The sequence below is a fragment of the Erythrolamprus reginae genome, chromosome 2 (genome assembly GCF_031021105.1).
Source record: "Erythrolamprus reginae isolate rEryReg1 chromosome 2, rEryReg1.hap1, whole genome shotgun sequence".
Classification (NCBI taxonomy): domain Eukaryota; kingdom Metazoa; phylum Chordata; class Lepidosauria; order Squamata; family Dipsadidae; genus Erythrolamprus; species Erythrolamprus reginae.
In genome coordinates, this window is record NC_091951.1 from 226,068,860 (window position 1) to 226,081,872 (window position 13,013).

The window sequence follows — 13,013 nt, forward strand, 5'->3', positions numbered from 1 at the left end:
TTCCCTACCAAACCTTCCCCTATGTCACTCACAAACATATTAAAAAGAATAGGACCCAGAACAGACCCTTGTGGCACGCCGCTTGTAACCTGACTCTGCTCAGAATACTCTCCATTAACAATAACTCTCTGATGTCTACGCTTCAGCCAGCTGCAAATCCATTGAACTATCCAGGGATTAAGTCCAATCTTCACTAATTTATCTATCAGCTCTTTATGTGGAACCATATCAAAGGGTTTGCTGAAGTCCAGGTAGGCAATATCCACGGCACCACCTTCATCCAACACCTTTGTGACATAGTCAAAGAAATCAATGAGATTAGTCTGACATGATTTGCCTTCAGTAAAGCCATGCTGATTTGGGTCCAATAAGTTATTGTTTTTTAGGTGCTGATTTATCCTCTTTTTGAGTAGAGTCGCCATCATTTTAACTACAACTGATGTCAAGCTAACTGGCCTGTAGTTACCAGCTTCTTCTCTACTGCCCTTCTTGTGGATAGGCACAACACTGGCCATTCTCCAATCCTCAGGAACATCTCCTGTTAACAAGGATCGGTTAAACAAATCAGTCAGGGGGGTAGCAATGACAGATTTGAGTTCTTTAAGAACTCTGGGGTGGATGCCATCTGGACCCATTGCCTTATTTATCTTTAATCGTTCAAGTTCTTCTAAGACATTGGCTTCTAAGATCACTGGAGCTGAATCTGTACAGCTGGAAGCAATGCTATATGCCTCTATAGTATTATTTTGTAAGGTGTCTTTTGAGAAAACTGAACAGAAGTAGCTATTGAAATGGTCAGCGATCTCCTTATTCCCATTAATGCATGTATTATTCCCAGTACTAAGCTTCGTGATGCCGCAGTTTTTCTTCTTCTTATCACTAATATATCTGAAGAAGGTTTTATCCCCCTTCTTTACAGATTTGGCAATTTCTTCCTCTTTTGAGGCTTTAGCAGCATATATTATCTGTTTCGCCTCCTTCTGTCTCATTTTATACACCTCCCTATCAGCTATATTTCCAGACTCTTTATACCTCCTATAGGCAGCCTTTTTTTCATTGACTATAGCCCTTACATCATTGCTAAACCATAGCGGTTTCGTCTTCCTTTTACCTTTAGTTATTTGTCTTACATATAGCCCAGTGGCTTTTAAGATGGCCTTTTTTAATACAGTCCACTGGGTGCTCGCTCCTGCCATTTTATCCTTCCCCTTTAATTCATTATCTAAATATTCCCCCATTGCATTAAAATTTGTTTTTCTGAAATCCAATACTTTGGTTGCATTATAGGATTGCTCACAATGAGTTTTTACATCAAACCACAAACATAGATGGTCACTGCAACCTAAATTTTCTCCCACCTTGACATCTGAAACCCAATTCCCATTCGTAAAAACTAAATCTAGAATATTCTCCCCTCTAGTTGGTGTCTTAACCAGCTGTGCCAGAGCTGCTCCTGTAAAGGCCTCTACTATATTATTACTTTTGCATGTAAGGGCACTGGGGATATTCCAGTCAACATCAGGCATGTTGAAATCACCCATAACCACAATATCTCCCTTTACTGCCATTTGGGTAATTTCATCCACCATCTTGTTGTCATATTCCTCGGATTGCCCTGGAGGCCTATAGATCACCCCAATTCTAATGACAGAACCTTCTTTATTTTGCATGCAAATCCAGAGAGTCTCTAGATCTTGACATGTATTTTGAATTAGTGTTGTTTTTAGACTTTCTTTAATATAAATGGCTACTCCACCTCCCCTTCTCTCTATTCTATCCTTCCTATACAGTGTATATCCTGGTATGAATATTTCCCATTCATTAGAATCCTTAAACCATGTCTCAGTTATGGCAACCAGGTCCAAATTATCTCTAGATATTATGGCCATTAATTCACAGAGCTTGTTGCTCAAGCTTCGAGCATTCGTGCACATTACCCGAAGAACATTATTTTCATTATTAGTTTGCCCCTTATCATCAACAACTACATCTATTTTATTTGCAGCTCCCTTTTCATAAGCTTCCAAAAACTGCTTTATCCTCATTGGTCGGGGACAGAAATCACCCACATCAGTTACATCTCTGTCCCCTTTACCTAGTTTAAATGCCTGTCCAAAAAAGTTCTGAATTCCTCACCGAGTACCTGGGTACCTCTGTATGATGGATGCAAACCATCCCTCTTAAACAACTCCCTATTAGACCACCTACTGACATCATGACTTACATAGCCAAAACCTTCAGCTTTACACCACTGCCTTAACCACACATTAAACTCTCTGATACACATTGTTTTATCCTCTTGGCCACAAACCGGTAACACCTCTGAGAAAGTCACTGAATCTGTTATTTTACCCAGCTCCACACTTAGACATTGAAAATCTCTTTTTACTACATTGACATTTCTCTGGGACAAATCATTTGTGCCAAGATGCACCACCACATCAATGTTATTACCTTTACTCACAGCCTTGACAATGTTTGTAATCCGCCTCCTGTCCCTGCTGGCAGTGGCCCCTGGGAGACACCTCAGCACCTTCACCACGTCCTTACTCTGTCCCAAATCAACACCTCTAACAGTCGAATCACCCACAAGAAAATGTGTCCTCTTTTTATTTCTACTAACTGCACTTGATGGTTTGGTGACATTTACGACAACTTCCCCTTTGAATATCCCCTCATTCTCTGCCTGAGGGGCCTTGCTAATATCTCCAACATCCTTATTATTTAAATCCGCAAGAACATTATAGGAATTCGATACAGAGAGACCAAAATTGCTATGTTTTTGCTCAACTGCACGCAATCTTCCTGAACCGACAGTTGTCCACACAGCCCTCCTCCTCGGGGGGCGCTGTGGAAGTGGAGGCTGGACACATGGTTGCATTACAGCACGTGGCTGGGACAATCTTTCCACCTCTGACTGCAAGCTACAAACTAAGGACTGCAATCTAGATATCTCGCCATCTAACAACCTATTCTCTAACAACCAATTTGGTTTCAGAAACAAATTATCTTGTAACCAGCAACTCCTTCATGGACTACATATCTTGATCAGGGCAAATAAATAGATGCAATTTACACTGAATTTTGTAAAGCCTTTGACTCAGTGATTCATGACAAACTACTTCCAAAATTGAAATCCTATGGCATCTCAGAATCCCTACATGGCTGGATAACTGATAACACGTTGTCAAAATAGGAATGCCATATCTAATCCTGTTCTGGTTAATAGCGGCGTATCTCAAGTGTACTAGGACCACTCTTCATACTGTATATAAATAACCTTTCTGATCACATTACAAGCAACTGCGTTCCCTTCACCAATGATGTAACTGAATAAACAAGAACTTACAGACAACCCTCACTCTGTAAAAGACCTTGGAATACTCATATCAAATGACCTAAGTGCCAAAGCCCACTGCAACAATATCACCAAAAAGGCTTCAGGAGTTGTTAACCTAATCCTATATAGCTTCTGTAATCCAGTAATCCGATAAGCTCACGCTACTAACTAAAGCATACAAAAATTCACCAGACCAATCCTTGAATACAACTCATCTGTCTGGAACCCACACTGCATTTTGGACATAAACACTTTAGAAAATGTCCAGAGATACTTTACTAGAAGAGGCCTCCACTCCTCCACTGGCAACAGAATACCCTACGCAACTAAATTTACAATCCTAGGTTTAGAAAGCTTAGAACTATGTCACTTTAAACATGACCTAAGCATAGCCCATAAAATCATCTGCCACAACATCCTTCCTGTCACTACTTCAGCTTCAATCACAACAATGCATGAGCATACAACAGATACAAACTTAAAGTAAACTGCTCCAAACTCGACTGCAAGAAATACGACTTTAGTAACCTAGTAGTTAATGCATGGAACTCACTACCTGACTCTGTAGTATCATCACCTAACTCCCAGAACTTTACCCTTAGACTATTCACTGTTGCCCTCTCCCAATTCCTAAGCGGTCAGTAAGGATGTGCATAAGTGCACCAGCTTGCCTACCGCCCCCTGTCCTAATGTTTATCTCTTACTAGTATCATGTATATAAATATTGTTATATCTTTGTATACTACCAATACGTGCTTAATAAATAAATAAATAAAATAAAATTTAAGCAAAGATATGACCAAAACCAGAAGTTAGACTAATATTAGTTCTGAGAGAAATATTCTCAGTTTCTGTTTCTAACTGAAATGTTAAAATGTTAACTGACCATGTTCAATATACTTTTTCACCCACATTCTGGTCTAAGCAGTGTCATCCAACAAGACCCAGGAACCTTCGAAATGATAATGATAACATTATTACAAATTTTTTCCACTTCATAGAAATAATATTTACTTACCTGCAAGGATAAAATATTTAACCTTTCGTATGATAAATTCAATATCCACAGTATTGATCTAAGAATGACACTATTAAATGGTTGCATGGATCGGGTAAGCGGGAAACTCATGTGAATTTCATCTTGCCTCTCCACCTGTTATTGACTGAAGTAACAAAGTTTATATTTTCCGTTGCGTATTTTTGCTTCCGATTGAGTCCTTGGAGCAAGGACCTAGGCTCCACAACATAAATATGTGCAACAGCTCCCCTAGTCTGCCACTCTGAAGAAGGAAGGCAACATGAAGTTCATTTGGCTGATAGCATTCTTGGGAGCAGCTGGTAAGTCAATCATTTCCTCAGAACAAGTTCTGAGATTGGAAAGAGACCTCTGTAGATTTTCAACTAGAATTTGAAGAGCAAACTGGAGAACATTTTATAACAATTCAGGGCTGAACTTGTAAAGGTGGGGAAAATATCATTAATTTTGAACCAGGTGTCTTTATGGATGAAATAGCCAAGGAAAGTTAATGTTTCAAATGAAGCTGCTCAACTATTCTACACAGTTTGTGGACTAACGTAACTTATTCCCAGTAATAACTCCAAGTGGAGAAAAAAGGGTTGTAGACAATGACAAGAGACAAACCCTCGTCTCAATCTCTCAAATATTCTTAAAGATTATCCATAACTTGAAACTCAAATCTTTATCAATTCCATGTTCTTGCAGAATACAAACAATTCCATAAAAGAGAGAAGCTATTCAAAGGATCTTTGATTGAGGGCTGTGCAGTACTTTGAACATGAAGGCATAAAGATGTCACTTTATGGGGCAGTCTATGACTCCTGAAATCAGACCTGTCTTTTCCCAGGGCTGCAGATCACCCAATTGTACAATCCTTTGGGGGTGGGGATTCAGTATCTCTAAGGAAATGGAAATATGCCATATGTATATCTTCCCATATTTCAAATCAGGCTTTTGTCAATGGGACACGAAATAAGGGCAGTGTCTCAGTTGACGTGAAGACAGGTGGCATTTTTTGCTCTTCTTTCAAGTTGATTTTGTGGTTCTCTTCACTTAATAGAGAAAAGTCTGGTTTATTATTTCTTATTCTTTATTGGGTTTTATGAATATATCTCCGAGTCTGCCTTCTGCTGCACGAATCTCAGCGACCGATTAGGTCCCACAGAGTGGGCCTTCTCCGGGTCCCGTCAACTAAACAATGTCCGTTGGTGGGCCCCAGGGGAAGAGCCTTCTCTGTGGCGGCCCCACAGAGGCTCCCCCCAGAGATTAGAACTGCCCCTACCCTCCTTGCCTTTCGTAAACTCCTTAAAACCCACCTTTGTCATCAGGCATGGGGGAACTGAGATATCTCCCCCGGGCCTATATAATTTATGTATGGTATGTTTGTAGGTATGTTTGCTTAAAAATGGGGTTTTTTAACTATTTTAAATTTTAAACTATAAATTATTAGATTTGTCGTGAACTGTTTTATTGTGTTGTGAGCCACCCTGAGTCTACAGAGAGGAGCGGCATACAAATCTAATAAAGAAATAAATATGGCCTATTTGAAAGAAGTTCAAGTTTCTTAAAAGAAGTGAAAATGTGTAAGCATGTGGGGCATTGAAACTGAACATTTGGAGGTATCTAAGAGTTGAAGGAAGAATGGGAAACTTATAGGGTTTCTATAATAAAATAAAAAGAGACTGACCAGACCAAACACAATGGCAGACTGGTGCAGAAATATGGTGAACATTAGGATGGTTTAGTAGTTAAGAAAAGTATAGTAAATGTAAAAGTATCTACGTTTGGATAGATTATCTTTTCTATTACTTCCTATATTCCTCTCTCCTTCCCTTTCACCGTCCCTCCTTGCTCATATGACTGCCCTCCATCGCTTGTCTGAATGGAATGAAGATCCCATCATATGAACCCTTCTAACTATAGCCAAAAAATTATCAATCCCTTCATAAACGAGGATCAATCTGCAAAGCAAATACAGTATATGAAGGAGGAGTGAGAAGGTTGAACAGAAGGGAAAGATGGAGAGACTTATGGTTGGATAGAGTTTATGAAATTTCAAAAATGAGTTTGAAGTTTGGCAAATGTATAGAAATATGGTGGGCATTAGGATGTTTTAGTAGTTAAGAGAGGTATAGTGAATGTAAATATATTTACATTTGGATAGATTTAATTTTCTATTATTTCCAACTTTTTTCTCTCCTACCTCTCTTCCTTCCTCCTGATATAATCTCCCATTGTTTTTCTTCTTATTTCACAATGCTGCTTACCCAGAAAAGGAATAGCATTCTGAGTTATACATCCACATCCACACACACACTCACAAATACACATGTGTGTGTGATACATGCATACATACGTGTATGTGTGTGTGTATCACTCATATAAAATTGGCTTACTGGCCATCTTGTGGCTTATATGAATAAGATGAATATCTCATAATGGGCACCCCTGAAAGTTCACCAAAGATTTCATGGATCCCTACTGCTAAAAAGTGGTGAATATTTGGTTCCTGTTTCACCCAGTATGAAATCTTCTCTAAATATTTTCATTATCCAGTTGCCTTCCCCATCGATGATGAAGACGATGATAAGATTGTGGGTGGCTACACCTGCCAAAAACATTCCGTCCCCTACCAGGTCTCCTTGAGTATCCTCGGGCAACATATCTGTGGGGGCTCCATTATAAACAACCAATGGGTAGTTTCAGCTGCTCACTGCTATAATTCGTAAGTAATAATGTGTTCTTATTTTATTTGGAACATCGCCATCTTTTTCAGGATTCAGCCATTCTGCTCAACAGGATGCCTCTGGGAGCAGCAGTATTAGTGGGCCTGGCTTTTGAGTTACTGAAGATTAAAGATAGTTATGACCAAAATCTCTGTTTCTTGTTTCAATTCAGCCAAATCCAAGTGAGACTTGGGGAACACAGTTTGACCCAAGATGATGGTTCTGAGCAGCACATTGATGAAGCCAAAATCATTCTCCATCCCGAATACAACCCCAAAACTTGGGATAATGACATCATGCTCATCAAACTATCCAGACCAGCCAGTCTCAATTCCCGTGTTTCAGCAATCCATCTACCAACCCGCTGTCCATCCACCGGAGAAATGTGTTTAGTCTCTGGCTGGGGCAACACCCTCAGCAGTGGCGGTGAGTCTGCGTTATTGGTTACAGAGGGTGAATTGCTAATAGAAATTTGTTTTTGGCATGCATTTCCCTTCAAAGTCTATTTATTTATTTATTTAATTTATTTATTAGATTTGTATGCCACCCCTCTCCGTAGACTCGGGGCGGCTCACAACAATAACAAGAACAATATAAAAAACAAATCTAATAATTTAAAAAATACTAAAAAACCCATTATTAAAAGCAAACACACACACAAACATTCCATGTATAAACTGTATAAGCCCGGGGGAGATGTGTCAGTTCCCCCATGCCTGACAACAGAGATGGGTCTTAAGAACTTTACGAAAGGCAAGGGGGGTGGGGGCAACTCTGATATCTGGGGGGAGTTGGTTCCAAAGGGTCGGGGCCGCCACAGAGAAGGCTCTTCCCCTGGGTCCCGCCAAATGACATTCTTTAGTTGACGGGACCCGGAGAAGATCCACTCTGTGGGACCTAACTGGTCGCTGGGATTCGTGCGGCAGAAGGTGGTCCCGGAGAATATCACTATGTCAAGTAAAACAATATACAGGTAGTCTTTACCTTACAACCATCTGTTTAGTGATCCTTCAAAATTACAACATTGAAAAAAGTGACCTGTGACTTTTTCATCCTTTCAGCCATAATACGTCCCTCTTTTTATGTGTTCAAAATTTGGATGCTTGGCAATTTGCATGTTTTAATTATGGTTGTGGTGTCCTAAGGTCACCTTTGGCAATCTTGCGACAAGCTAATGGAGAAACCAGATGCATTTAAAAACTGTTACTAAATGAAACAATCTTTATTACAGTCATAGACTAGCAAATAAAAGCATTAAAACAATAATAATAGTAAAAAATAAAAAATAGCAGAATAATACAGTTCTAGCTTGTGTATTAGTACCAAACAAACAATGAGTACTGGGACACAATTTTCACCTCAATATGCATTGAGTATAAAATTCAATGAGTTTCAAGGCAGCTGAATACCAAGGTAACACTGTACATTGTTTAAATCCACCAAGTGCACACTCATACCCCATCTTAGAATCGCTTCCCTGGAGAAACCAGGATATTGAAGGTTTTTTAGATGGTCCTAAACCATACTGATATGAAATTGTCTTCTACAAGAAGAGAACACAAACCTGTAAGGAAAAAGAATAGTTTTAAGAAATGTGCAAAAATATAAATCCATACACCTATTTCAATTTTGGTTAGTTCTCCCTCCCTCCATAGTACTACATTTGGGACACAGTGTAGAACCTGAAGTAGGGTTCTTAGAAATTTGGATTGCACCCTTTGCAGAGAAGTAAAAGAGGAGTAAGTTCCCAGCTAAGCACCCAATGTAATTATGTGTGATCCTTAGCTGAATATAACTTCAGTGCTACTGGAAAATACTACAATCCCCTAGAAAAATAAAAAGATTGAATTGCAACCGCTGGGGGGTTTTTGGTGGTGGTGGGAAAATTCTTGATGACATGGTTTAGATGTTCACTACATTTAGTAGAGTTATGGGAAACCAGATATTTAAAGGATATGACTTGCTTGAAGTTTGGGCCATTTATCTTCCAATTTGCAATTTAAGTCTTTTTGCAAAGATCATAATCTGTGTTTTGCTATAATTGATTTTAAAGGCCTATTCAGTGCAGTAACAAACCAGAGCGTTCAAGGCTCATTTAAGTCCAATTTGGATTTGTGATTAAAGTGCTATATCATCTGCAATACGACATGCAATATGTCTATTAGATAGTTTAGGGGATGGGGCTCTAATTGGTTTAACTGGGCCGCAAGTGGATTTACAGAGATTAAACAGCAGAGGGGCTAGTTAGTTAGTGTTGCTAACATAACAACTGCAATGATTCACTTACCAACTGTGGCAAGTACAGTGGTAAAATGAGGCAAACTTTACTTAAAAACTGTCATATTTAGCAACATAAATTTTCACCTCAGTTGTGGCCATAAGAGGAGATCTCTACATGGGGCTACCTTTGAAAAGTGTTCGGAAACTTCAGATCGTGCAGAATGCGGCCGTGAGAGCCATCGTGGGGCTTCCTAGATTCGCCCACGTTTCTGCAACACTCCGTGGCTTGCACTGGCTGACGATCAGTTTCCGGTCACAATTCAAAGTGTTGGTAATGACCTTTAAAGCCCTACATGGCATTGGGCCAGAATACATCCGGAACCGCCTTCTACCGCACAAATCCCAGCGGCCGATAAGGTCCCACAGAGTTGGCCTTCTCCGGGTCCCATCGACCAAACAATGTCGTTTGGCGGGCCCCAGGGGAAGAGCCTTCTCTGTGGTGGCCCTGGCCCTCTGGAACCAACTCCCCCCAGAGATTAGAACTACCCCCACCCTCCTTGTCTTTCACAAATTACTTAATGGGGAAGTTAAGTTATCCTTTCCCCCTAGGCTATTACAAGTTATGCATGGTATGTTTGTGTGTATGTTTGGTTTTTTTATAATAAGGGTTTTTTAGTTGTTTTTATTAATTGGATTGTTCATGTTGTTTTACCACTGTTGTTAGCCGCCCCGAGTCTGTGGAGAGGGGCGGCAAACAAATCCAATTAATAATAATAATAATAATAATAATAATAATAATAATAGTAATAATAATAATAATAATCTACCTGCATTCCCATTAGAAACTCAGAACTTGCCTTAAGTCCAAAATTTGGGCAACTGGAACATTTTTTCCTGTGAAGGAAAGAATGATTGGCATCCTTATGGCAATTACATAATAGAGGTTTATAGAGATTCTTCTTTTCTATTATTGCTCTGTAGAAAACTTCTAGCGCATGTCTAATATTTACTTCTGAAAATGAGCACGGCCTCTTTGATCTTTCCCACAGAAAAGTATCCAGATCTCCTACAGTGCTTGAATGTCCCTGTACTTTCTCAGACTGAGTGCACTGGGGCTTATCCAGGGCAAATCACCAACAATATGTTTTGTGCAGGATTCCTGGAAGGTGGAAAAGACTCTTGCCAGGTAAATCTTTCCTCTACTATTAGCATATATTTCAAATGGTGCTCAAAAATCTCCTGCTGTATAAATTAAGTACATGGTTAGCTAATGTTAGGCATGGGAATATAATAACAAGGTGGTAGTTGGGGAGAGACCCTTACATTCAGGATTTGTGTTATATATTAAATATATATAGTTGTGTTAAGACCTGCTAAACCTTTACATCAGTGTTTTTCAACCAGTGTGCCGTGGCACACTAGTGTGCCATGAGACATGGTCAGGTGTGCCGTGGGGAAATTAAACATGGGTCCCCAAACAATGGCTGAGGAGGCCATTTATCTGGCCCACCGCCAGCCGCCTCTATCCAAACATAAATATTCCCCTCACAATCCCTCCAGCTATCAGCGACCGGAAGAGGGGAGGCACAGGGAACGCTCACTGACCAATCACCTTCTAGGATTCATCCCGACCACTAGCGATGAACCAATTGCAGGCCGCCTCTCATCCACACCCAGGAAGGTCCCTGCTGGGGCTGCTGCACACTTATCATTGTGTGGCCACGGCGAGTAGTTGAAGCTGCTACTCCTCCCCATGGTCCCAATTTCTAATCCTGGTCAGGACTGGAGGTAAATGTTACCACCACTAGATGAAGCCTCAGCCTCAGCTGGTTATGTCTATACTGTGTTAGAGTGTCATTTTGTGTCATTTTGGTTGGTGGTGTGCCCCAGGATTTTGTAAGTGTAAAAATGTGCCACATCTCAAAAAAGGTTGAAAATCACTGCTTTAGATGACCCTAGCTGTTAACTCCAACTGTTTTGTGCCAAAGTGAAACTGACCTTTAGAAGACTCCAACTGTTAACTCCAACTGTTTTGTGCCAAAGTGAAACTGACCTTTAGAAGACTCCAACTGTTAACTCCAACTGTTTTATGCTAACATGAAACTAACATTTAGATAACCCTAACTGTAAGGTCCAACTGTTTTGGAGGGAAACTTTGAACATTCATATTTGGGTGGGCTTTTCAACTACTATGATTGGTTAAGACCCTGTGGACCCAGAGTAAAAATTACAGGCATTGCCTACTATTCCTCAGCTTACAGTTTTAGTCAATAAGTGCTGTTGCATCTATGCTGGTCTGCTTCTTGCCTACTGAAGCCCACTACATAATATGTTATTTCTGCAAACTCTGCCTGCTTGTAATGAACAAAGAAACAACGTCAATCACTTGACCTCCAGTTTTTATTATGTTATGAACCATACACTGAATCTGACTTGTCCTTTAGGAAGCTCTTATGAGAAAGATATGCATTTCTGAGATGTTCATCCCACCCTGGTAGCAATTATGACACCTCATATCAACTAGTATTAAACCAATTTCACTTGGAAGATCTTTTATGTTGTGCAATCTGTTGCCTTCCTCCACCCACAAGAGCCTACAAATTAATGATAATGCAAATTTGCTATTCTCCTTACTGAATACATGTTCATCATTTCCTTTTCAGTGTGACTCTGGTGGTCCAGTTGTCTGTAATGGGGAACTCCAAGGAATTGTCTCTTGGGGCAGAGGATGTGCTCTGAAAGACTTCCCTGGTGTATACACTAAAGTTTGCAACTACATTTCCTGGATACAAGAAACCATCAGTTCCAACCACAATTCCTGTCTGGAAAGTTCCCTTTTTCACCCCTATAGATGACATTTTACTGATTGGGAAGAGAGAGATTACATGTGCAAAAATGAATAAAAAGTATGTTGTGCAGTAGCAAGCCTGGTGATTGGTATCTTTCTTTTGTGGAGGGGAAAGACCTTGGTCTTTAAACAAGATGAATTTTAATCCCTTTTAAATGATCACATTCAAAGATGGCAAAATGATGAGAGTAGCTCTGAAGAATTAGTAAAAATCACTCCTTAGATGGAACTGCTAAGAATTACAAAATGTTCTATAACAGATTATGTCAATGATGATGACAATGTTGCAATTAACTGAGTCCAGAAGGTGTGTGCTAACCTCAATATAAAGATAAAACATAATCACCCAATCTGCAACATTTAAGTATCAAGACATCAAAGATATCTTTAAAACAGACTTGTATGTGCTTCTGAATACCAGGAAGTAAAGGAGTTAAGCAAATGGCAGGGGTCAGCCACATTCCATAGTTTGAGAGCAGCCACATGGAAGGCCTGCTTTGTTATCCACCTACCTTTAATTTCACACCAGTATATTTCTTTTGTAGCAACTTAGATTGGAGACAATCCTAAGAATTGGTCCCTCGGAGGTATGATTACATTTTACAGGTCTGGGCAGAAGAGTTTGTTCAGCACCTGATGTTCTGTCCAGTTGGGTCAATTATCAGGAATAAAGAGCCACTCACGCTGTTCCAAAGGTTTTAATAAGCAAAATCTATTGGTAAAACAGTTAATGCAATTAACTGGTTATCTAAAGGAATTTCAAGCTGGCAGCATTACTCTTATTTGCAGGAAATAAGGCAAATCCAGCTGTGAGCCAGATAGGGTCATAAATCTGTGTTCCTGACATGTTTCTTGGAATTT

The 13,013-nt window shown here is 39.8% G+C and overlaps 1 protein-coding gene across 1 annotated transcript; it reads left to right on the top strand.

Moving 5' to 3' along the window:
• The first annotated feature begins 4,638 nt into the window (after positions 1-4,638).
• Positions 4,639-12,159, top strand: LOC139159515 (cationic trypsin-3-like). The gene is made up of 5 exons (XM_070736826.1): positions 4,639-4,678; positions 6,915-7,083; positions 7,257-7,510; positions 10,354-10,490; positions 11,968-12,159. Exons 1-5 carry the CDS (start codon positions 4,639-4,641, stop codon positions 12,157-12,159), a joined length of 792 nt encoding a protein of 263 aa, XP_070592927.1.
• The last annotated feature ends 854 nt before the right edge of the window (positions 12,160-13,013 follow it).

Coding starts and splice junctions, on each gene's coding strand:
- LOC139159515 (XM_070736826.1), top strand. CDS start 4,639: ATGAAGTTCATTTGGCTGATAGCATTCTTGGGAGCAGCTG. Junction 7,511..10,353: donor CAACACCCTCAGCAGTGGCG/GTGAGTCTGCGT, acceptor TCTTTCCCACAG/AAAAGTATCCAGATCTCCTA. Junction 10,491..11,967: donor GTGGAAAAGACTCTTGCCAG/GTAAATCTTTCC, acceptor TTTCCTTTTCAG/TGTGACTCTGGTGGTCCAGT.